The sequence below is a fragment of the Colobus angolensis genome, unplaced genomic scaffold (assembly GCF_000951035.1).
Source record: "Colobus angolensis palliatus isolate OR3802 unplaced genomic scaffold, Cang.pa_1.0 Scaffold34, whole genome shotgun sequence".
In the NCBI taxonomy this organism is placed as follows: domain Eukaryota; kingdom Metazoa; phylum Chordata; class Mammalia; order Primates; family Cercopithecidae; genus Colobus; species Colobus angolensis.
Genome location: NW_012116710.1, coordinates 7,227,829 through 7,251,919, shown reverse-complemented (window position 1 = coordinate 7,251,919; position 24,091 = coordinate 7,227,829). Strand labels below are relative to the sequence as shown.

Below are 24,091 nucleotides of genomic sequence, written 5' to 3'. Positions count from 1 at the left end.
GGGCGGGGGGCTGGACCCGTGGGGCGCGGCGGGCAGATCGAGCCTGGCATGCGCGGGCTAAACTATCGAGGGGGCGAGCCGCATCAAGTGTAGAGGGGTGTACCTTTTTGGCGCTGTGGAAGCCGTTGCTGTGCTGTATTTACGGGGTGGGGGCTTCTGGGGAGCATGCTTCCCGAAGTGTGGCTGGGTTGTATCACCACGGCGTTGGGGGAGCCCTGCTTAGAACGTAAGGGAGCCCAAATCAGAGGACTGTGATGTTTGTGATCTTTAAGGGACTGGGACGGGACGGGACAGGCCCTAGTGGGTTTTAGGGGCGTATTTTGGGAGGACTGTGATTCCGATTGGTGAGGAGGGGTTTCTGTTTCTTGTGTTTGACGTGTGTGGGGTTGGGGGTTTACATTGAGCTCAGCCTTTATTGAACTTCTTAACGACTTTGGAGGGAACGTCATGGTTACTGGGGTGCTTTGGACCACGGAGGTGCTACTCTGGATTCCATTACCCTCTCAGATTTTTCACCAGTCAGTAACAGTTCTTTCCTTCCATAGGGAAGGGAGGAAAGCTGCGTTAGAAATCACTGAAGTTGTCTGAGCTTTAGGCTCCACATTCGGAAGAGGAAGAGGGATTAGGCTTGGATTTGAGGAGCCGTGCCCCTGGACCAGCTTGTTAAAACTTGGGAGGAAGGAGTGTTTGGGGGAACACCTCTTCCCTCTGGGAAAGCTTTCTGGGGGCCTCTTGATCTTAGGATGGTGAGGACCTCTTCTCATTTGGAGACCTCTTGGGCTCAGCAAGATGCCTGGGCTGGAGTAACTAGGGCCTCCAATGGGCTGCTTTTCAACCTCATCCACTCCTACTTCTCCAGAGAAGCAGGAGTTCACTCGTGGGCTGACCTTGGTTGGCAGTGGATGTGAAGGGTCTAGGAACCAACGCAGACCATTACATACTCCTCTGTCGCTGGCCACGAAGCTGTTTGTGTCTCCCGGTTACCAGATCAGTCACACATCATGTTTACACTCCCCACCAAGGCAGTAACAGTTGGCCTTGCAGTGAGGCCGGGAGCTGTTTTCCCAGCTGTTCCTCTTTGCATAGGCCAAGGGGACTTGGAGGGGGGTGCCCCTGGCCTAGCCTGGCCCAAGGAGGAAGGCTGCTCTGAAGGGCTTCGGACAGTCGATCCCCCGTGGATCTGGTGTCTTACTGTGGTCTGTGGACTGGTGCTGGGAGCAGCTAGCCCCAGAGGTCTGTGACCAGTGTCCCTGCTCCTCAGGCCAGATCATGACCTTGGCTTGCCCTGTAGCCTTTGCTCTGGGTCTGGAGTTCCTGGAGGACTGGCTGCAGTCCCTGATTGACCCAGCAGACCTGGGCTGGTGATGTGGTCAGAGGGGGCAAACGATTGCCCCTAGTCTGCAGCAGTGACTTCCAAGCTGACTGGCTTCCGTGCCTTATGGTTCCTGGGGAGAAAGGTCCCACGTCCCACAGTCTGTGAGGCAGCGGGGGCTCTGTATAATTTTTCTCCACTAGGACTTTGTTCCTCTGGTCCTCTCCTGCCAGCTTTTGGAGGCTTTGCCTGATGGGGCTAACAGCGGCAGTAAAAACAGTAATCATGAAATTGATGGCTGACGGTAACTGAGTGCATTCTGTGGGCCACATGTTGTTTGGAATGCTTCTTATAGATAAACTTGCTGAATACTTGAATTCTAGAGCAGTAGGCGCTGTTGTTATGCTTTCCCTTTTAGATGAGAAGACAGCAGCTCAGAGAGGCAAATCATTTCCAGAGCTAGTGGATGCCCAGTGTTTATAGCATTCACCCCATGCCAGGCGTGTGACAGGGCTTTTGCACATGTGACCTCACTTAAGTCTCAAAACATACCTGTGGTTAGGCCTATTTTATGGAGAGCTACAAGCTAGTTAGAAGTGTGATACCATTTTACAGGTGAGGAATCATTTCACTCACTGTGAAGTGTAAAGATTTCCCTGAGGTCTCATAGCTAAAGTGGTAGAGGTGTGATGTGAACCCTTGGCCCACCTTGGCCTCAGATCCTCTTGTCAAGGAGAAACTGGAGCAGTGGCTTTTGTCTATGAGCATATACTCTGCCCAGCCCTGTGCTTCGGGTTTTATATGGTATTTGTGTCCTTTTTTTGCAGAGTCTGAAATTGAAGTTCAGAGGAAGAATTGCCTTCCCCCAGGTCTTACCAGACCCTATGGGCGCCAGGGTGGGATTTGAACCCAGGTCACTGAGCCCCTAGTACCTTGCATTCCTTGCTCACCAGGTTCCAGGCTGGGTGAAAGGAAGGAAAGACATAGGATAGAGTCACCTCTGTCCTCTGTCCTCTACCTCTAGAGGTGACTATCCTATGTCTTTCCTTCTTCTCACCCCTGAGTCTCAGGCTGCCCTGAGCACCTCTGCCTGCAGCCAGTCCAGCAGTTCTTGGTCCCTCCTCAGAGTGGAGCTGGGGCATCCTTTAACCCTGGGCAGGTGTGTGCTGGGAGAAGAAGATAGCAAGAGAGCTATGCGGGAGGTGACACAGCTACCAGGGACCTGCGTTGGCTAGCGGCGGGATGGAGAAGTGGGTTCTAGCTCTGTGACCTCAGACCACACTGTTCACTCCCATACAGTGGTCTCAGAAGGACACCCACCTTGGGCTGTTGTGGGGATTAAATGAATTAATCCACAAGAAGCTCCTAGAATGGTGCCCGGCACTGTGTAAGTCTTGGTTGGCAGTCATGCTTATGTTGTGGAACTGAGGCATCCAGCCTCCCCCACCCGCTACTTTTGGTCCCCTTGAGCATTCCATGATCCAGCTCTCCAGCCTGGCCCAGCTAGGATCCAGAACTTCGATGTTCTGGTTTCCAGCCTCTGTAAAGAGCTGCATGGAAGCGAGTGAGAGCACAGGGTTCATCCAGCCCTGCCACTCCATGGTTGTGTGACCTTGAGCAGGCTCCCCAACCCTTCTGAGCTCATTTCATCATCGGTGTCGTGGGGAGGATAATTCCCACCTGAGAGGATTATTGTGAAGGTTGAGTGGATTAATTTGTGGGAAGCATTCATAACTATGCTGGCATACAGTAAGCCTACCTGAAACGTCTCCTCACTGAGAAGAGTGCCTGACACATGGTGAGCCGTTGGTATATCTTAGCAATTGTAATTCTTAGTATTTCTGCCAGGACTTTGAAGGCCCTTGCCAGTTCACAGAACCGTGTCAGAGAGCACTAGGAGGAAATCAGGGCTGAAATTAGCATCTCAGTTTTCCTGATGCAGAAACAGAGGTCGGAGGAGACATGCAATCAAGTCAGAACTGACAAGGGCAGCTCCCAGGCCCACTCCTCTTCTACACAGTGGCTTTGCAGGCCTGAGCCCCTGCAAGGTAGACACATTCGAGTCTTTTCAGAGGTCAGGCTCTGCTTTTTTTCTTTTTTCTTTTGAGACAGGGCCTCACTCTGTCACCCAGGCTGGAGTGTAGTGGTGTGATCACAGCTCACTGCAGGCTTGACCTCCTAGGCTTAAGTAATCCTTCCATCTCGTACTCTTGAGTAGCTAGGACTACAGGTGCATGCCGCCCTGCCCGGTTAATTTTTAAATTTTTTTGTGGAAACAGGGGTCTTGCTATGTTGCTCAGGCTAGTCTTGAACTCCTGGGCTCAAGTGATCCTCCTGCCTCAGTCTCCTGAGTAGCTGGGACTATAGGTGCATGTCACTGCCTCTGTCCACCACAGCTCGCAGTTCCAGGAGTGGCAGGAAGGCTGGGTTTGGGCAGGAGAGCAGCAGAAGTACCTGCAGAGGTTGGCAGGGGCTATGCTGCACTGGCTTGTGGGCCTGGGTGAGAGGTGAGGATGGATCCTAAGGGTATTGTGGAGCCGAGGAAAAGGTTTCACTCACCCACCACCATTTACTGAACACCTCCTATGTGCCAGCGTTGCATCAGTACTGGGAATACAGCGGTGTACTTATCGACGTCCCTATCCTTGTGGGGCTGAGGGAGACCAACCCGAAACAGGTGAATAAGCAAGGAGCCGGTTAGAAGGGGAGGTGCTAGGCAGCGAATTCAAATCGGGTGACAGACTGGGCACTTCTTTAGATGCATGCGGCTGCGCGGAGGGCCTCTAAGCTGATCCCAGTTTGGCAAGGTGAGGCAGTCATGTGGGATGGGAGGAGAAGGAACAGCCCTCCAGGTGGAGGGAACCATAGTGCAAAGGTCTGAAGGGAGGACAGAGCTTGGTGAGGTGCAGGGACAAGCCTCACGGAGGCCTGTGTGGCTTGGCAGAGCGAGGGAGCAGGGAGGAGATGAGTCCAGGGGCTGCGGGGCAGGCAGGGCCCTGTCACTGGGAGCCTTGTGGACTGTCTGTGAAGGAATTTGGAATTTCAGCAGGAACAGCCTGGTCAGATTTAGGGTGTTAGTAGGTGACACAGGAGAGGGTCACAGGCTCCTGCCTGGGGGGGTGGGTAGATTTAAGTGAGCGGAGCAGGGCGTTTCACAGGCCTCCCACTTCCCCTCGAGTAGCATCACTGCCTTACAGCCAGCAAAGGCCCGAGGGTTGCCTCCCTCTCCTGTGGTTTTCACACCGTGTTCCCCAGAGCCCGTGGCTGTTACTTTTAGGGAAAGAGGAGGGGAGGCTCATTGAGCTGATTTCTCTGCCCTTCGCTCCCCAACCCAGCCAGTTGGACTAATACTGAATAGCAACACAGAGCAGCGGTCACACCTGATACAGACAGCACCTGCTGACCCTGCGTCCACGCTACCGTGGGCCTGCAGGCCTGCGCCATTCCCGGTGCTCCTCTGGAATTGGAAAGACCAGGTCTTGTGACTGGCGCCCAGCACCAAGATCTCTGGCGGGCCTCAGGTGTGGTTGATACTACGAAGGCAAAATAAATGAGGGCCAGGTTGAGAGTGTGGGCATGTTTCTCCATTGTAGCTGGGTGATCAGGGAGAACCTCCCTGAGGAGGTGACGTGTGGGCAGGGACTGCAGTGCCGTGAGAGAGCCATGGGAGTATCTGGGGGAAGACGTGTTAGACCCAGGAGGAAGCTTCTCTGATTCCCGCTTTACAACGGTGAGAACTGAAGCCTGGAGGGCCTCTGCAGCTTGCGCTGGGTCCCCCAGCCAGGAAGTGTTGGGGACAGGCTATGAATCTGGGCCTCCAGAGATTCCCCCAGCACAGCTCAGTAGCCCCTGGTGAGTGTGACTTCTGATCCGACCCATGGGCTCACCCCTAAGGCTCAGTGCAGGGGCAGGCGCCCTGGCGTTTGTTTTTTTTTCTGAGGTATGTTCCAGGGTATCTTCCTAGAAGGAGCACAGCCCCTCAGAACAAATCTCTAGGGTCCCCAGAAACCCCCTGGGATGGGTTGGGATGGAAAGGAGTGTCTTTCAGACTTGAGCTCCAAGCCCCTGGAGGACCCAGGGACACCCCTCCCCGGGCCTCTCTTCAGCTTCCCAGAACTCTCAGTGGAAGGCCCTCAACCACAGGCCTCCGGGCCGCACGGTGGGGTGGTTCCATGGCAGGCTCTTCTGGATAGCCAGCCAAGCAGCGAGAGGCCCAACTCGGGGAGACAGCCTGGGAGCAGGACCAGGAGGGAGGGAGCGAGTGTGGGAGGGGTGCTGGGTGGGAGCTCAGCCTGGCCCCCTTGAGGCAAGACCCACTGCCAACTCGGCACCCACAGCAGGGCCCGGGTGCTCTGAGTGTGCCGAGTAAGGGACGGCAAGCCAGGCCGGCCAAGAGGAGACTGCATGTCAGAGGTCCCCGCAGGAGTTTCTTCAGCCCAGCCGTCCTGCCGGAGAAGCTCGTTCGCAGATATTGTTTCTAAGGGTGAGGCCAGAAACCCAAGCCTTCCTTGGTTTGCCACTTCGTGGGCCCTTTCTGAATGGGCTGGGGCAGTTCCCGCTCCCCGGTTCTCCTCTCCAGCCTGGCTTCGAGTTCTTCATGGTCTGGTGGGTCATTGGTGTACCGTTACCCAGCTGGGGCTGCTGAGTGACCTGGTCCCGGGGGCAGCTGACATGGGTGAGAGCCCTGCTCCTGGCATCCCTCTTAGTGGCCGTGGAACCCTGGGGCCTTATTTCATCTCCCTAAGGTGCAGTTTGCTCAGCTGTAAACGGGAACCTTCCTGCTGAGTGGGGTGGTGGGGAGGATGCAGGGAACTGCTGTGTTGGAAAGCACGGGCCTCCTGAGGAGGTGTGGGATGAGTTTGTGCTGATGCTGCTTCTGGTGATTGCCAGACAGGACTGAAGGCACCGGAGAGCACAGAAGAGGTTCTGTGGGGCAGTGGGCACGGGCTTGTTGTTGGTCCTTGGGAGAGAGTGGTGGGGCCTGTTAGCTGATGGGAGGGCTCCAGACAGAAATATGAATCATTCCCACCGCTGCACTCCTGCCCAGCCAGACACTGTGTATTTGCTCTGCAGACCTGCACAGCAGCCTGGGAGGTGGGCAGTGTTAGCACCCCCATCCTGTAAATAGGAAACTGAGGCCCAGGAAGCCACACAGAATGTTGGGGTCATTCTCGTGAGTAGTTCGCCTGTGTGCTGGGCACTGCTGTGGAGCTTGAGATGTCTGCTCTCACTCATCCTCACCAGAGCCTGGCAGCTCGCTGTCATGATTGTTCCTGTTTTACAGGGGAGGAAACAGGCATAGAGAGGTTATTGGATTTGCCCAAAGTCCAATAGGCATGACAGTTGAACCCTGCTCTGTCAGCGAAGCTGCCTTTTGAAGAATGCCTCATCCCCTTGTCCTGCTTGCTGTGACTGGAGTTGTCACTGTTGTCATCAGGATTTCTTTCCTGCTTTCTCTTCTCCTAGACAGAGCTGGCACAAAGTAGGCCTCAGTCATCTAGAAATGACTCCATTCTATGCCTGCTCAGGAGGTGTGGTGTGGCTGCTGCTCTCCACCCCCAATACCATGACCTTGGCCCCTCCTTTTCCCAGAGCCCAGGGGGAAGGGATGAGGATGGGAGGCACCCCGTCCCCGCTGCCCTGGGGGTCTGATTGCTGAACAGCCTCAGGAGCCGGCCCTTGGCTGTTCTTGGTCATTCGTGTGTTCCATCCATCACCAAATATTGATTGAATAACTACTATGTGCCACGTGTAGTTCTAGATGTGATCAGAGGTGGCAGAGAGGTTGTGTTGGCCTGTGAGTGCTTGGTGTGGCTGAAGGAGGGAACAGAGATCTAGCTGGATCTAGAGCAGAGAGAGGCTTGGGAAGGCTGCTGAGGAGCCCCTATGATGTGAGAGCCCGAGGAGGTGGGCTGGACAGGGGTGCAGTCAGGTAAAGGCCGCAAGGGGTGGTGGAACAGCAGGCCCATGTGGTTGGAGCCGGGGGAGTGGGTGAAAGGGAGAGAGCAGGGTGGCAGGGCTCAGGGCCTAGGCTGTGGTGGGGAGCCAGGGCTTTATCCCCAAAGAGGAGGGACACAGGTGGGTGGGGAGGGACCTGTGTGGGAGAGAGCTGGCTGGATTCAGGTGGCAGCCAGGGATGGAGAAAGCAGACCATATTCTGCTTTGGAAACAGGGTCTCCTAGAGCCCAGCTACTCAAACTGGTGTCCGAAGGTCTTGGGGGTTGGGAGGAGGTGTCTGCAGGGCGTTGACTCTTTTTAGCTGTGTGTTTTCATTTAGATGATATTTTCAAAAAGTTAATAGGGGTATGTTGGAAATTATCGGGATGATTCCTTTAGAACCAAGTAGTGACAGCAGTAACCTTAGCTGCCACTCCATGGCTCTGACAGGCTCAGGATGGCCCCTGACTTCAGAGTCCTTTATGTAATTGCTACCTGTTTTTCAAGCACTGGCCTTGTGCCCAGCTGTATGTGAAGCCATCTCATTGGGTCCCCAGGACAACCCATGGTTATCAGAAAAATTATCTTTTTAAATTTTTCATTATTTTTTTGAGACAGGGTCTGGCTGTGTCACCCAGGCTGGAGTGCAGTGGCAGCATCATGGCTAATTGCAGCCTTGACCTCACGGGCTCAAGTGATCTTCCCACTTCAGCCTCCTGAGTAGCTGGGACTACAGGAATGCACCATCATGCCTGGCTAATTAAAAAAACATTTTTTTAAAAATAGAGATGGGAATCTCCCTGTTTTGCTCAGGCTGATCTTGAACTTTTGAGCTCAAGTGATTCACCTGCTTCAGCCTCTCAAAGTGCTGGGATTACAGGCGAGAATCACTGCACCTGGCCTACAAAACTTATCTTTTGAGATAACATAAACACGTGCTTGGGCAGATTGTTAAGATTCCATTCTACAGGCCAGGCACAGTGGTTCACACCTGTAATCCCAGCTCTTTGGGAGGCCGAGGTGGCGGGGAAGTGGATCATGAGGTCAGGAGTTCAAGACCAGCCCGGCAAGATGGTGAAACCCTGTCTCTACTAAAAATACAAAAATTAACCAGGCATGGTGGTGGGTAATTTTTGTCCCAGCTACTCGGGAGGCTGAGGCAGGAGAATTGCTTGCACCTGGGAAGCAGAGGTTGCAATGAGTCAAGATCTGGCCACTGCACTCCAGCCTGGCGACAGAGCGAGACTCTTGTCTCAAAAAAAAAAAAAAAGATTCCATTTTACAGATACAGAAGCTGAGGTTCAGAGAAGTGACCTGTGTAGCGTGGAAGTGGTAGAGTCAGGATTTGAGTTGACTAGAGGTGTGAGTTTGGGCCTGAGTCCTGCTCCAGTTCCCCAGATAAGCTGCGTTGGGATGCGGGAGAGATGGGGTGTAGCATGGGAGCTTCTAGCCGGGCTGGGATGATCTGACTCCTCTTGGGCCTGTGAGAGTCACACTCCCGTCTCCTGCCTTTAGGCTCCTGGTGCTTAAGCTTAATTAGCAGGGATTCTATAGAGCTGCACTCCAGAATGGTAGCTACTAGCCATGTATGGACTTTTTTTTTTTTTTTGAGACGGAATCTTACTCTGTCACCTAGGCTGGAGGGTGGTGGCGCGATCTTGGCTCACTGCAACCTCTGCCTCCCGCGTTCAAGCAGTTCTCTGCCTCAGCCTCCCGAGTAGCTGGGATCACAGGTGTCCACCACCACGCCTGGCTAATTTTTGTATTTTTAGTAGAGACAGGGTTTCATCAGCTTGGCCAGGCTGTTCTTGAACTCCTGACCTCGTGATCCACCCACCTCGGCCTCCCAAAGTGCTGTGATTACAGGCATGAGCCATCGTGCCCGGCCTCACATATGGCTTTTTAAGTTTTAATTAATTACAATTAAATGAAAGTAAAAAGTCAGTTCTTTAATTGCACTAGCCATCGTGCAAACGTTTAGTAACCACGTTTCCGTCGTTACGGAAAGGTCTGTGGGCTAGTTCTGCTCTGGTTGCGGCCCCTGTCCTGCACCCACTCGCTGTGACTGTGTGCATGTGACTCTCTCCCTGGGCCTCAGTTTTCCCATGTGAGGAATGGGGATAGTAACACAGGCTGGCTGTGAAGATGAACATTAATCCATGTCTGGCGCTTTGTGAGCACTCACTGAGTATTAGCCTTGATGCAGACCTACCGGTTTCTCTTTCTGCCACTGGGCCCTGCCCCAGAGCTCCCAGGGAGGTGGTGGCGATGCAGAGCGACGTGGGTCAGGGACACCCCATGCAGTCCGACTGGAGGACTCCCGTGCATGTGTGCACATCAGGGACAGTAAGGGAGGGCTGGCTGGGATGTGGGAGGAGGTGACACAAGATGGGAGGTGGCCCTGTCTCTTGGGAGCAAAGGCAGAGGGAGGTGGAGGCCACTAAGGGCTCGGAGGACAGGGGTCCGGGCTCCTTGGCTGTGTCCCTGCTGTCTCTCGCTGTAGGTATTCACCGAATCTCTCCCATTCTCGGTTTTCTCATCTGCTGCATATGGGTCCTCATGGTTCTCAACTGAGGCACCTAGTGAGCCTATCAGGCCAGTGCCCAGGGCTTATTCTGAGGACAGCTCCTGGAGAGGAAGGCAGTCTCCCTAAGGACTCCTGCCCCACCGTGGGTGCAAGGGGTTCCACCTGCTGCCCCCTCCCCCACTCCCCAGCTCTCCTCAGGCTGAGAGTTCCCCTCTCCAAATAAGAGCCACAGTGCTGACGGTGGCCCCCAAGGCCCTGCCCAGCAGCTTCCTCTCTAGCTACATCTCCCGGCCCTCCCCTTCACCAGCTCCTGTGGGCGCCTCAGCCCTGCTCCTCCCCTGCCTGCCTGCCTGCCTGCCTGCAGTGTTCCTCCTCAGGTCTTCCCCTGGCTCTCTCACCTGCTTCCGGTTCTGCTCGGACTGCACAGTCTCAGTGTGCCCGTCTGTCACCATCCTATTTTAAATCGGAAACCCCTGCTCCCTTTCCCTGCACTGAATCTTCTGAGTGCTCCTTTTCTCCATGGCATTTGTCAGCTTTGGCTATCCTAATTTGTTTATATGTTTATTTTTTATTTTTCTGCCTGTTCCCTCATCCCCCCAACTCCCCAATGGCAGGGAGTTCTGTTTTGGTCACTGCTGAATCCCTGGTGACCCGAGCAGTGATGACGCAGGGTTGGTGTGATATTTGTGGAATGAATGAATGCAGGACTTTTTGTTTTACCTTCACTTGGCACAAATGCTGTGGTTCTGTTCACCACTCCTGCCTTGAAATAATGAAAGCTATGGGCCCATCCCTGTGCTGAGTGGAGCTGGGGACACAATGGGGGCTAGGACAGACTGTGTCCCTGCCTTGTGGAACTCAGTCCAGTGGGAGAGGTGACATTACCCACATAGTCATGCAGGTGACAGAGGTAAGCGCTGTGAGGGGAAGGGAAGGCTGAGCTCTGAGTCGGCTGCTGGTGGGAGGTCAGGGAAGGCCTCCCTGAGGAAGATGGGTGAACAGAGTGCCAGGCAGGGGGTACAGCAGGTGCAAAGGTCCTGGGATGTGAGAGCAGGGAGTCTTCATGGGGCCAGGAGAAGGGGAGATTGTGTGTTGGAGGGAGCAGACCAATGAGGCCGGAGAGCAGGCGGGGCCAAGGCAGATGGCCCCTGGCAGCCTCCATAGGGGCCTTGGACGTGATCCATGGGCACTGGGGAGAGGTCCTGAGCGGGGGAGGGACAGGGTCAGAACTGCCTGGAGGATCCTGCTGGTCACAGCATGGAACTCTCAGGATGTGTGGAGCCCGTGGCCAGGCAGAATAGAATATTTGACATGATTTCTGTGGGTGCTGTAAGGCCCTGGGTGGTGTGAGGGGGAAGGTGTGTTGGGGGGTGGCAGGGAGGAGAAGGAATCTGCTCTGTGCTTATTCTTGTCCCTGTTTCTTTTGCAGCCTGCCCACGGCTTCAACCTGCCTCCAGTCCCACCTGCTCCAAGCAGACAGATGGGGCGAGTATGGGGAGTGTGGGGAGCGTGTTTAAAAGAAAAAAGAAAAAAAAGTCTCTTTTTTTTTTGAGGTACCCAGACCTTTTCAGGAAAAAAAAAAAAAAAGTCTCTTCCGTGCCACCTTCTCACCAAGGAGGTAGAATAGGTAAAAAATTCATCTGCTCAGAAACATACAGTATGGAAAGTGAAGTTTCCCGTGTCTCCACCCATCAGAGGAAATAATGATTTTTTTTTTTTTTTTTTGAGACGGAGTCTTGCTCTGTCCCCCAGGCTGGAGTGTAGTGGCATAATCTCTGCTCACTCCAATCTCTGCCTCCTGGGTTCAAGCAATTCTCCTGCCTCAGCCTCCTGAGTAACAGGAATTACAGGCACCCACCACCACGCCTGGCTAATTTTTGTATTTTTAGTAGAGACAGAGTTTCACCGTATTGGCCAGGCTGGTCTCAACCTCCTGACCTTGTGATTTGCCCGCCTCGGCCTCCCGAAGTGCTGGGATTACAGGCGTGAGCCACCGTGCCCAGCCAATGATAATAATATTTGATACGTGTTTAGCAGTTGCCCTTTCTGACTCTTTTGGGAGGACTTTATGTGGATTAACTCACTGAACTCTCCCAATAGCCTTAGAGGTATATGTGGTTATTATCTCTGATATACAGATGAAGAAACAGAGGTGAAGAAAGGGAACGTGACTTGGTGACTTGCCCAGGGTCCCACAGCAGGTGACACAGCCAGGGCTGAAATGCTGGCATTTGGTTCCTGAGGCTGCCTTGACTCCCGTACCCACTCTCCTGCCTCTGGTAGTGTAGGGTATTTCCTTCGGATTTCTTTTTTCTGTGCATGTGAGATTTAAACACATACCTCCTCATGCCCTGAAGTCTAAGACAGTGTATCCTGTAAGGTCCATTATTGATCATATAACTGCTTTTCTGAAAAGAATGCGATAGGTGAGTTTTATCCATGGATTGCGAGGTACGTGCCAATCTCAGTGATGTCAGCATGTGAAACAGTACACATATTGTAGAACTGAGGTGATAGGGCATGTGTGTGTGTGTCTCAGAAAAGGCATCCTACCTGAGTTCTGTTGTGCCACGAGCCTTCGTTAGCGAATGCTGATGGCCTTAGTGTCGGCACAGCGGGGCTGGTTTCTGTGTTTCTGTGCTCAGGATGGCCTGTTGTGTTGCGTGGCCAGACCCTCTTCATGGGCTGGGTGCCGTGCTGAGCCCTTCCCTGCGTGAGCCTGTGATGAAAGCACCGCTGTCTGTCCTTGCAGGGACAGGAGGAAACGGAGGCTTGGGAGGCTAGAAAGTGGGCAGGGGAGGACCCCAGTCCAGATCTGCCTGACTCTGAAGGCTGTGTGGCACGGTGTCGTGGGGGAGCTGGGCCGCCTGTACTTCCTAAGATCAGGTCATAGGACAAGTCATTTCACTTCTGTGCCTCAGTTTCCTCATTATCATAGAAACAGTAGGAATGTGTCTGCCTCAGAGGGTTGCTGTGAGAGTTCTATTGGTATGTGCAAAGCACTCAGATGGGCCTGGCACGTGGTATGGGCTATGTGAGCCTTGCTCTTTTTAGTAGTCATGTTATTAACCAATATTATAGCACTAGACCCCTGTTGTGAGCTTTTAGATTGTTGCCAGGTTTCCCTATTTCAGCAGTACATACTTAGGACAGTGGTCCTCAGCTGGTGGTGGTTTTGTACCCCAGGAGACATTTGGTGATGACTGAAGACACGTTTGATTGTCATAACCAGGGGAGGGTGTGCTGTTGGCTTTAGTGACTAGAGACCCAGGATGCTGCCAAGCCTCTTCAGGGTGCAAAAGAGTCCCCACATCAGGGATTCTCTGTCCCCAAACGTTACTAGTGCTGAGGCTGAGAATTCCCACCTTAGAACCTTTGTGCCCCGGCACTGGCATTTTCTGCAGGAGAAATTCCTCCAAGCACATGGACATTTTCCGCTTTATCAGTTTTACCAGAATGCCCTCACAAGACGCTGGGACCAGTTTATAGAGTGGTGAATGGCTGGTGGCAGATGAGGGAGCTGGTTCCCTCCTTTCTTGCCCCAGGTGCCTTTCTGCTGAGTTCCCATGAGCAGATGCTGCCTGTTACACCACTAGTTCCTGTTGTCTTTGGCTTTTTTGTATTTTTTTTTTTTTTTTTTTTTAGGCAGAGTCTGGCCTTGTCACCCAGGCTGGAGTGCAGTGGCACAATCTCAGCTCACTGCAACCTCTACCTCCCAGGCTGCAGTCAGCCTCCCACCTCAGCCTCCCAGGTACCTGAGACTACAGGTGCACACTGCCACGCCTGACTACTTTTTATATTTATATTTTTATTTTTTTGGCAGACACAGGGTTTCACCATGTTATTCAGGCTGGTCTCAAACTCCTGGGCTCAGGGGATCCTCTCGCCTTGGCCTCCCGAAGTGCTGGGATTACAGGTGTGAGCCACTATGCCCGGCCAGTTTTGTTTGTTTGGTTTTTTTTTTTAGTTTGTTTCTTTGTTTTTTGAGATGCAGTTTTGCTCTGTCTCCCAGGCTGGAGTGTGGTGATGCAGTCATAGCTCACTACAGCCTCAACCTCCTGGGCTCAAGCAATCCTCCTAGCTCAGCCTCCCAAGTAGCTGGGACTACAGGTGTGCGCTACCACACCTGGGTAATTTTTGTATTTTTTGTAGAGATAAGGTCTTGCTGTGTTACGCAGGCTGGTCTTGAACTCCTGGTCTCAAGAGATCCTCTTGCCTCAGCCTTTAAAAGTGCTGAGATTACACGCGTGAGCCACCACGTCCAGCTTCCTGTTGTCTTTGAATTTATCTCCTGAGCAAGTCTTCCTCTGGGCACTGTGGAAAGGCACAGATCTGAGTGCAGGCGACAGAGGCTCCTGAGGAGGTCGCTGCCACCTCCCCAGTGAGCCTCCGCAACACTAGGAAGGGAGCCCCACCCACCAGCTCCAGCTCCAAGAGACGCGGATCTCTGCTTCCCCACCTGCCTCCCTAGCCCATCTGTGCTGTCTGGCATGAAAACCAGGTCAGTGAGAGGGGGCGAGAGAAAAAGGACTTAGTAAGTGGCAAGGAAAGGAATTGAGCTTATTTTGAGCCTGTTCCGGGCACAGGGCTTCACTCTGTACACGTTCATTCCACAGATACTTGTTAAGTACCCACTCTGTGCCCAGCACCATACAAAGCTCTGGGGATCCAACTGTGACCAAGGCAGCCAAGGGTCCTGCTTTCGCTGTGCTAACGTTCCAGTGCAGGTGGTGGGCAGTTAGCATAAACAAACGCATACAGTAACATTGGTGGTGATGGGTGCTTAGGGGAAAATGAAGGGTAAGGGTAAGGGGAGGTAGGGTGGGCATGCTTTGCTTAGGGAGGTTAGGAAGGCTTCTCAAGAAAGGGATGTGAGCAGAGGCCGAAGAGAGTGGGGCAGGGCCCGAGTTTCCACCTGAAGGTGCAGTGTGTGCGAGGCCCTGAGGTGGATTCTCCTGGTGTGTCCTGGCAGCTGAGGGAGCCAGGCACTGCTGAAGTGAAATGCCTTCAGAGAAGCAAAGGGGGATAGATAGTGCAGGCTGCGCAGGGTGCTGGGTCTGCTGTGGGGACTTTGGCTTTTATGCTGCACGGGCGGTGGGTTCAAGCGGAGGAGGGGTGGGAGCTGACTCAAGTGGTCACAGGGCTCCAGACTGTAGGAGGGGCGTGGGCAGAGTGCTGTCTGACTTCTTTCATTCTGTAACATTCTCTCACTCCTTCCCTGCTGTATTTAGCAACAGTTCAGTCCTTTTCGTTGCTGAGTAGTGTTCTACTATGGATCTACGTGTTTGTTTATCCATTCTCTTGTGGGTGGACTCCTGGTCTGTTAACCAGTTGGGGGTTACTGTGAGTATTGCCGCCGTCAGCATTCTAGTACAAGTCTTTTGTATGTACACTAATTTCCTTGAGAGGAATTGCTAGGTCATGGGGTAGGCATATATTGAGCTTTAATTTTGACTGCTTAACAGTTTTCCACAGTGGTTGAACCATTTTGCAACTCCCACCAATAGTGAGTAAGGATTCTGGTTCCTCTGCATCCTTGCCAGCACCTGGCCTTGTCAGTTTTTAAAATTCGAGCCATCCCAAGTAGGTAGTTGTAATTTGCATTTCCCTATAACTAATGAGATTATGTGTTTCTTGGTTGTGTGGGTGTCCTCTCCTGTGAGGTGCTCTTACTCTTTTTACCTTGCCTCCCAGGTGGCTTGCCTTTAGTCAGCAGCTGCAGCTCTGGCCCAGGCCCTCAGAAGACTCATGCCCAGGGACCTTAGGAAGTAGTGAGTGGGGTGGGGCCGTGCAGGGACTCCCCTCGGCAGGGTGTGCTGCGGGGGTTCCACAGGCAAGTGTCTGTCCCCCCATGTGGTGTCCTCCGTCGGCAGCCCCCCAGTGAGCAGGCCATCTTCTTGGCTGCAGTGGCTGGTATTTCATTACCACAGGACTGCGTCACGAACACCTCAGCTGAGGCGCCACCCTCAGTAGGGGGACAGGGAACGATCCAGGCAGGACGCAGGGGATCTTCAACTCCTCCCCCTGCTCTCCCTCCAGCTGTGCTGACTCCTTAGTTGCTGAGATGAGATTGTAAAAAGCAACTCTGTTGATCCCAGCAGTAGCCAGGGCCTCCACTGCTTCTCGGCTGGGAGACCCAAGGTAAACAGCTTCTCTTCTCTGAGCTTCTGTCCTCACCTGGGCATGGTCACCGACTGTCTGGTGGGGTGTTGGGAACCTTCAGGAGAGACTCCATGGGAGCACCGGCACCCTGCCCAAGGCCACCCAGCTGGCGGTGGCTCTCGGACTCTGGAACCCTGACCGCTCTTGTTCACACCTGTCTGCCTTTGCTTCTCTCTGGAGTAACGGCAGCCGTGCGTTTGCCTGTTCACTGGGCACCAGGCAGTAGACCAAGTCCTGGGCCCACAGTGGGTGTTTTAGTGCTGCCAGTAGCCCCGGTGCTGCTGCATCACGGGGGCCCTGAGAGTCAATGTCCCTGGGCTGCTGTGGGCCAGCGAGCGGGGAGATGAGACATGGAGCCCCTGTTCTATTCCCTCTGCATCAGCTCTTCCTTTGGACTCTGAGTTCTCCCTCCCAGCCATTTCGGAAGTATTTTGAACTGAGCTTGCATCAGGGAAGGTGTGGTGTACGTCCCTGTAGGGGATGGGCTTCTCTCAGTCCCAGCCATAGCCCAGAAGGCCCTTGGTGTTCTCCCCTGTCCACCTCTCCCTGACTTTCCGCTCACCAGGCCCCTCCTGCCTCAGGTCCTTGCATTTTCTGTTCCCCTGCTGAAATGCATTTCTTCATGTGTCTACACAGCTCACTCCCTCAGTTAACTCGGGTGTCTGCTCACAAGTCCCCCACACCAAGCTAACATCCTGTTCTTCCCACTCTCCAGCCTCCCCATCACCTGATTTGCATATCTGTGTAGTTTTCTGCCCCTCCCACCAGACTGTGAGCCTCATGAAGGCAGGGCTGTGTCTTAGTGATATTCTATTGCTGGTACCATCTGGAGCCTAGGATGCACCCCAGAAAAGATTGGTGTCGTGAAGAGAGTCTGGTAGCGTGTCCCTGGCTGTGTCTGTTCCCGGGGTGGGGATCCGTTGCGGGCACTTGGCCTCTTTCTTCCTGTGCTCATTAGATATCAGATGCTTTGCTGGTCCACTGCCTTAGTGTATATGGGTGTTGGGAGGGTTGCTCCGAGAGTGCACAAAGCGCACACAGTGCAGCCTCTGAGGTGGGGAAGCCTTCCTGGAGGAGGCACTGGTTTAGCTGAGACCTCAAGGAAGAGGGAGAAGAATGCCCAGAAGGAGGCCCTGTCCCTGATGGAGGCCAGAGGGAAGTGCTTGAGTGACAGAAGCGTAACACGGAGAGTGGGGTGGGGTGGAGAGGCTGGAGAGGTCAATGTCATGGTCCTTAGCCTTTCCCGAGGGCTTTCTAGGTTCACGTCTCAGCTCATGCACCTGGAACGCAGGGCAGCAGAGGCCAGGTCCTGAAGGGTCTTGGATCCTCAGCTGAGGAGTTTGGCTGTTTTGCTCATAACACCAGGGAGCCACAAAGGGTTTTGAGCAGGAGAAAGACAGGTTCAGCGTTGAGGATCCCTCTAGCTGCTGAATGTGGGGTGAGTGGGAAGGGAGCAAGAGTGGAGCGTAGCAACTCGGGGAAGAGGTGGGGGCAGACCCGACTAGAGCCAGGCCGCCGGCAGGACGGGGAGAGGTGGTCATGTTAGAGGTTGACAGACAGAACAGTGAGAGAGAAAGAAATACATACATATTTATGTTTTTTGAGACAGGGTCTCATTCTGTCACCCAGGCTGGAGTGCAGTGGTGCGATCAAGGCTCACTGCTGCTTTGACCTCCCAGGCTCGAGTGATCCTCCTGCCTCAGCATCTCGAGTAGCTGACATTTCAGGTGCACACCGCCATGCCTGGCTAATTTTTTAATTTTTAATTTTTTTTTAGAAAAAATTACATAGTGAGACAGGTTCTCACTGCGTTGCCCAGGCAGGTCTCAAACTCCTGGGCTCAAGGGATTCTCCTGCCTTCCTCCCAAAATGTTGGGATTATAGGCGTGAGCCATTATGCCCAGCTGAGATGTGGGGATGTTGAGGATGGAGAGTCTGGCAGTCCTGTGTGTTGGGGTTGTGGGGTGCCGGGCATGTTGCTGGCAAGGGGGGCCCCTTATTGCTGCTCCCAGCCTCACATCATTGCCTTTGCAGCTTGGAGCCCAGAATGTGATTTCTCACCCTCCTGTTTACTTCCCTGTCATTGTCCATCTTGTCTTTCCTCCCGCTTCCTCCCACTTACCTCCCTTCCTTCTGCCTGGGGCCTGGGCAGCCTGCCACTATCACATGCCAGGCAGTAGCGTGTCCGGCCCACCAGCTCCCCTGGGGCACGAGAGAAAGCTGATGCCCACGGAGTCCCTAGAGCCAGCTGCCACTTCTCTGGGGGCCACCGTAGCTCCCGACCTGCTGTCCGCAAATAACCCCAGGCTGGGAAAGGCAAAGGCGCCTTGGTCTCTGTGGACCCTGGCCAGGCCCCAGGCTCCAGGTAGGGGCCCAGCTGGCGCTGCCTTGCGCCCTCCTCCCCTCTGCTCCGGGAACCTGAGACGAAGCAGTGGCCTCGGCGTCCCTCAGTCTGTCAGTTGCTGGTCCCTGAGGACAGAAGTGGAAGTCTTGGGGTAGGGACCAGGGCCTTGGTCAAGCCCCTGGGACTGGCTTCTAGGCCCCAGACCGTGCATACGCAGTAGGTTGCTTTCTTGTTCAAGATCTTGGGCTGTCTGAGACCTGTCTTTTCTCTATCATCTGACCGGGGGAGGAAGGCCGCTGAGGCTTGGGGAGTGGCGTGGGATGGCATGGGGGGGCGGGAGTGTGCTTAGTTTGTTGAAGGTGGCAGGTTGGTGGCTTCCTGGTTTGGAAAGAAGGGAGGGGAAGGAGAGAGAGAAAAGAGTACGTGTGCGTGTGTGTGTGTATGTGTGTAAGATGGGACAGGCAGATGCTGGTGGCTCTGTGTGCGCGTGCTCACAGTGTGTGTGTGTAAGATGGTGAGGGGACAGGCAGATGCTGGTGGCTTTGCGCACTCCCTCAGGTGCCCTGGGCTGTCTGATTCATACTGGGTTACCTCAGTATTGGGCCATGGGAGTGACATGGGGGCCAGAGCACGGCTGCCTTGATGCTCGCTCAGTCAGGAGTGACTGTGGGTGGAGGGGCCACCTCCCCCAAGCATGAGTGTCCTGATTTTGGGGTCTGGCCTGCGCTTAGGCCAGGGAGCTCTGCTTCCCCAGATTGGGGTCTCTGGGGACATGGCCACATCTCTCTGCTCAGAATGGATCCCTGAGAGCAGGGCTCCACGCCACCCCTGCTGGCCTTACCCTTTGCCGAGTGGGCAGAGCAGCCAGAGGGCCTCAGAGCTCGGTGTCCTCAGGGAAGGGGCTGGTGTGGAATCCCCTCTCACCCTGACTAGCTCCTCTCTTGTCTTGCAGACTGTGCCCTGTCCACGGCGCCTCCTGCATGTCCTGCTGCCCTGAGCTGTCCCGAGCTAGGTGACAGCGTGCCACGCTGCCACCATGAACGAGGTGTCTGTCATCAAAGAAGGCTGGCTCCACAAGCGCGGTAAGAGGCCGCTTTTGCCTGCCAGATTGCTTCCTTCTCCCATGCTGGCTCCTCGTGGAAGCTGTGCCCCAAGAGGCAGAGGCAGAGGGTCTTACCAGCCTGAGGAGCCAGCATTCCGCAGCCCCAGGCCCACAGCTGCTTATGCCCCTGTTTCATGGACTCCTTCAGCGGTCACCTGGGCAGGAGAGTGGGGATCTGCCTGTGCGTGAATGATCTCATTCATAGCCCCATTATATAGATGAAGAAACTGAGGGCCAGAGAGGGGAAGTCACGTCACTGAAGTAACACAGTGAGGCAATATTCAGGATTCATTCAGTTAGCAAGTATTCATTGACTGTGGGCTGTGCCAGGTAGCCCTGGGCTCCAGGACACAGTGGTCCTCTGATGGAGCTTACGTTCCACTGGGGGTGGGGCAGACAGTAAATAAGTAGACATGGAATGTTGGGATGGCAAGTGCTGGGGTGAAAAGTGGGAACTGTGAGTGAGGGCAATGGGCTGGGGGCGGGGGGACCTGGAGAGGCTGCACCGAGGAGACGGCAGTGATCAGAGGCCTGGAGCCTGGAGGAGGTGAGGCACTGGCTGGACAAGGGTGTCCCAGGGAGAGAGGCAGCAAGGACGGAGGCTCCCAGGTGGGGATGTGCCTGATGTTTTCTGGTAACAGCGTGGCTGGAGCAGTGTGAGCGAGGGCGAGCTGGGGGAGGCAAGCAGGGGAGCAACGCAGGATCCAGCCGTGTCGCACCCGCAGGCCATGGAAACGGACCTTGGCTTTGGCACTCCAGACGAGAGCAACCCTGTGGTATCGTGAGCCGATGCATGACCTAATCCATTTGTACTAGTGGGAAGCTGAGGTCCCCTTTTAGTGAAGTTAGGACAGGGAAGAGACCCTTTTTGACCCCAGGGCTGTTTGTCCCCAAGTGGCTGCCAAGCAAGACTGGGAGGCAGATGGGGAGAAGTGCCACGTGCTGAGAGACGACTTTGTCCCGGGCCAGCTTCCGTGGGCCTCCCCCTGGGAGGAAAGGCCCCAGGTGTGGAGGTGGCTGCCCTGTGAGCACTTGCATTCATTCAGCAAACACGAGCTGAGCAGCGCCTGTGGGCCAGGCACTGTTCTAGGTCCCGGGGTCCAGCAGTGAGCCAAACAGGCAAACATCCCATCCTCGTGTTGGTATCTTGGGCGCTGATGGGGAGGCAGACAGCTCCCAGGCAGACAAGCGTGTCACACGGTGGCGTGAGCCATGGAGGAAAAACAAGCAACGTGAGGATGGGAGGGCCTGAGGCAGGCAGGGCGGCCAGAGGGGGCTTCGCTGAGAAGGGGGCATCTGAATACAGGCCTGAAGGAAGTCGGGGAGTGAGCCTCACAGTTATGCCAGAGGCGACAGCCAGTGAGTCCTGAGGGGGTAAGTGATCTTGTTCAGAGAGGAGCAGGAGGCTGACGGCGCTGGCGCTGCAGGCATCAGGAAGAGCCGTGCATCCTGCACTGTACCAGCCTGCAGACAGGGAGCAGCGATGAGGGATGGAGGCCCCTCCCTGGGAGCAGTCTCCGCACCTGACTGAGCAGAGGAGATTGGTGTCCTGCTGCTCTTTCTGGACAGAGATGGCTTTCAAGGTCCCTTGGCCTAGTCCCCCAGCCTGAGCCTGGAGTTTGGGGTTGTCGATGGAGCGTCCTGAGCCTTGGCAGCTATCAAGGTTCTAACCTTGGTTCGCTGCTTCCTCTTGGTGTAACTGGGCGAGCCATGTCACCTCGCTGAGCCTTGGTTTCACATCCGTAAAGTGGGTTAACGAGCCAGACCTCTGATGTCATCAGCTCCACGAGGGTAGGCATTTTCATGAGGCTTCTTCACAGTGGTATCCCCAGCACGTCTAAAAATGGTGGGCATATAGTAGGCACTCAGTAAATGGTTGAATGAATGTTTGGCATGCTGTGTGGGTGGTATGCTAGTACACAGGGTCATGGGCTCCTGTCCCCGTGGCCTGCATGTGCAGAGGCTGTGGCTCACTAGGCTGGACTGTGAGAGCCTTGGGATGGGTGCGGAACTGTCGGAGGGGCAGGGGTTACTGATGGCATTAAATGAGTCTTGGCCTCTCTTGGGTCTTCAGTGTCCCCATTCATGTTACAAGGGGCCAGATGACCCAGCCACAGGCCTGCCCTGTCATCTGGGATGGCCTAACTCTGACACACCTGTCTCAGGTTTGTACCCTACACACACGCATGTGCACACCTGCACTCCTCGGCCTTTCCAGTGCCCATGTTTCTGAGTAGCAGCTGGCAGAGGTGGGCAAGGTGAGGTGGGCCCTGGGGTGCCCGACCTTGGGGTGATGTATTCTATATTTAACTTTTTGAAGAAGCAGCTGCACCATTTTATATACCCACCAGCAGTCCATGAGGGTGTCAGTTTATATCCTTGCCAACACTTGTTTTTTTTCATTACAGCCATCCTTGGGTATGTAAAGTTGTACCACATTGTGTGTGTGTGTGTGTGTGTGTGTGTGTGTTTTCTTTTTTCGAGACAGAGTCTTCCTCTGTCTTCCAGGCTGGAGTGCAGTGGTGCAATCTCAGCTCACTGTAACCTCCGCCTCCTGAGTTCAAACGATTTTCAGGCCGCAGCCTCCCAAGCACTGGGACTATAGGTGTGCACCACCATGCCCGGCTAACTTTTGTATTTTCAGTAGAGATGGGATTTGACCGTGTTGACCAGGCTGGTCTGGAACTCCTGGCCTCAAGTGATCTGCCTGCCTCGACCTCCGTAAGTGCTGGGATTACAGGTGTAAGCCACCGCACCTGGCCTTCATTGTGATTTTGATTTATGTTTGCCGGATGACTAGTGATGCTGAACATCTTTTCATCTTTCTGTTGACCATTTGTGTATCTTTGAAGGAATGTCTATTTGAGTCCTTTGCTCATTTTAAAATCAGGCTGTTTGTCTTTTTGTTGTTGGCATTGTAAGAGTTCCTTATGTATTCTGGTTAATAGACTCTTATTAGATTTCCAAGTATTTCCACCCCTTCTGTAGGATATCTTTTTACTTTCCTGACAGTGTCCTTCCATGCACAGAGGTTTTTAATTTTGATGAGTTCACTTTAAGTTTTTCTTTTGTTGCTTGTGCATTTGGTGTCATCTAAGAATTCATTGCCAAATTTAAAGTAATGAGATTTACTCGTATGTATTCTTAGACAGTTTTTGTAGTTTTAGCTCTTAGATTCAGGTCAATTCGTTTTGAGTTTATTTTTGTATATGGTTTGTAGTGTGAAGTAGGGGTCCAACTCCATTCTTCTGAATGTGGATACCCAGTTGCCTGAGTTTCTTCATCTGCAGAATAGGGATAAGATTGTGTGGATAGGCTACTCTGGGCACATTGCCTATGGGTCACTGTTCCCTGCTCCGCAAGGAACAGTATTTAAATTAACAAAAAAAATTGTAGGGATATTTTTTCTTCTAGGTTTCTTTTCTTTCGTTTTGAAAAAATATAGTCTCTTTGTTGAAGAAACTATTCTTTCCCATTGAATGATCTTGGCACCTGTGTTGAAAAATCAATTGAGTGTCGATATTTGAGTTTATTTTTTGGCTCTGAATTCTCTTCCATAGGTCTGTGTGGGTGTCCTTATACTGCACTGTTTTGATTACTGTAGCTTTATATAGTAAATTTGAAATTGGAAAGTATTTAACTTTATTCTTCTTTTTCAGTATTATTTTGGCTTTTTGGGGCCTTTTGAAATTCCACGTGAATGTGAGGATTGACTTTTCTTTTTTTTTTTTTTTTTGAGGCGGAGTCTCGCTCTGTCGCCCGGGCTGGAGTGCAGTGGCCGGATCTCAGCTCACTGCATGCTCCGTCTCCCGGGTTTACGCCATTCTCTTGCTTCAGCCTCCCGAGTAGCGGGGACTACAGGCGCCCACCACCTCGCCTGGCTAGTTTTTTGTGTTTTTTTAGTAGAGACGGGGTTTCACCGTGTTAGCCAGGATGGTCTCGATCTCCTGACCTCGTGATCCACCCGTTTCGGCCTCCCAAAGTGCTGGGATTACAGGCTTGAGCCACCGCGCCCGGCCTGACTTTTCTATTTGTGAAAAAAGAAAAAGCCTGTTGGAATTTTGATAGGGTTGGCATTGAATCTGTATATTTCTTTGGGTAGTATTGACATCTTAACAATATTGTCTTCTCATCCGTGAACATAGGATATCTTTACATTTATGTAGATCTCTAATTTCTTTAAACAATGTTTTTTAGTATACAAGCCCTTCACCCCCTTTGTTAAGTATTTTTTTTGGAGGCTTTTGTAAATCATTATTATTATTATTATTATTTTTAAAAGCTAGGGTCTTGCTCTGTCACCAGACTGGACTGCAGTGGCACCATCATGGCTTCAATTTCCTGGACTCAGGTGATTCTCCCATTTCAGCCTCCTGAGTAGCTGGGACTTCAGACACACGCCACCATTCGTGGCTAATTAAAAAAATTTTTTTGTGGAGACCGGATCTCACTGTGTTGCCCAGGCTGGTCTCAAACTCCAGACTTAAACCTGCCTCAGCCTCCCAGAGTACTAGGATTTTACAGGTGGGAGCCACTGTGCTGGCCTTTAATAGCAATGTTGAGGTAAAATTGATGCACTACATTATTCATCTATTTAAAGTATACAGTTCAGTGGCTTTTAGTGTATTCAGAGTTGTGCATCCGTCACCATAGTCAGTTTGTTTTTGGTTTTGGTTTTTTTGAGACGGAGTTTCGCTCTTGTTGCCC

General features: G+C 53.2%; 1 protein-coding gene across 1 annotated transcript in view; it reads left to right on the top strand.

Moving 5' to 3' along the window:
• Positions 1-4,672: 4,672 nt before the first annotated feature.
• The window catches only part of AKT2 (v-akt murine thymoma viral oncogene homolog 2), a gene marked incomplete at its 3' end in the record, with an annotated part of 48,399 nt that continues 28,980 nt past the window's right edge, over positions 4,673-24,091 (top strand). Inside the window, exons 1-2 of the mRNA XM_011952466.1 lie at positions 4,673-5,795; positions 19,235-19,364. Coding sequence (XP_011807856.1) covers positions 19,319-19,364 — 46 coding nt within the window. The remainder of the gene's footprint in view (positions 5,796-19,234; positions 19,365-24,091) is intronic.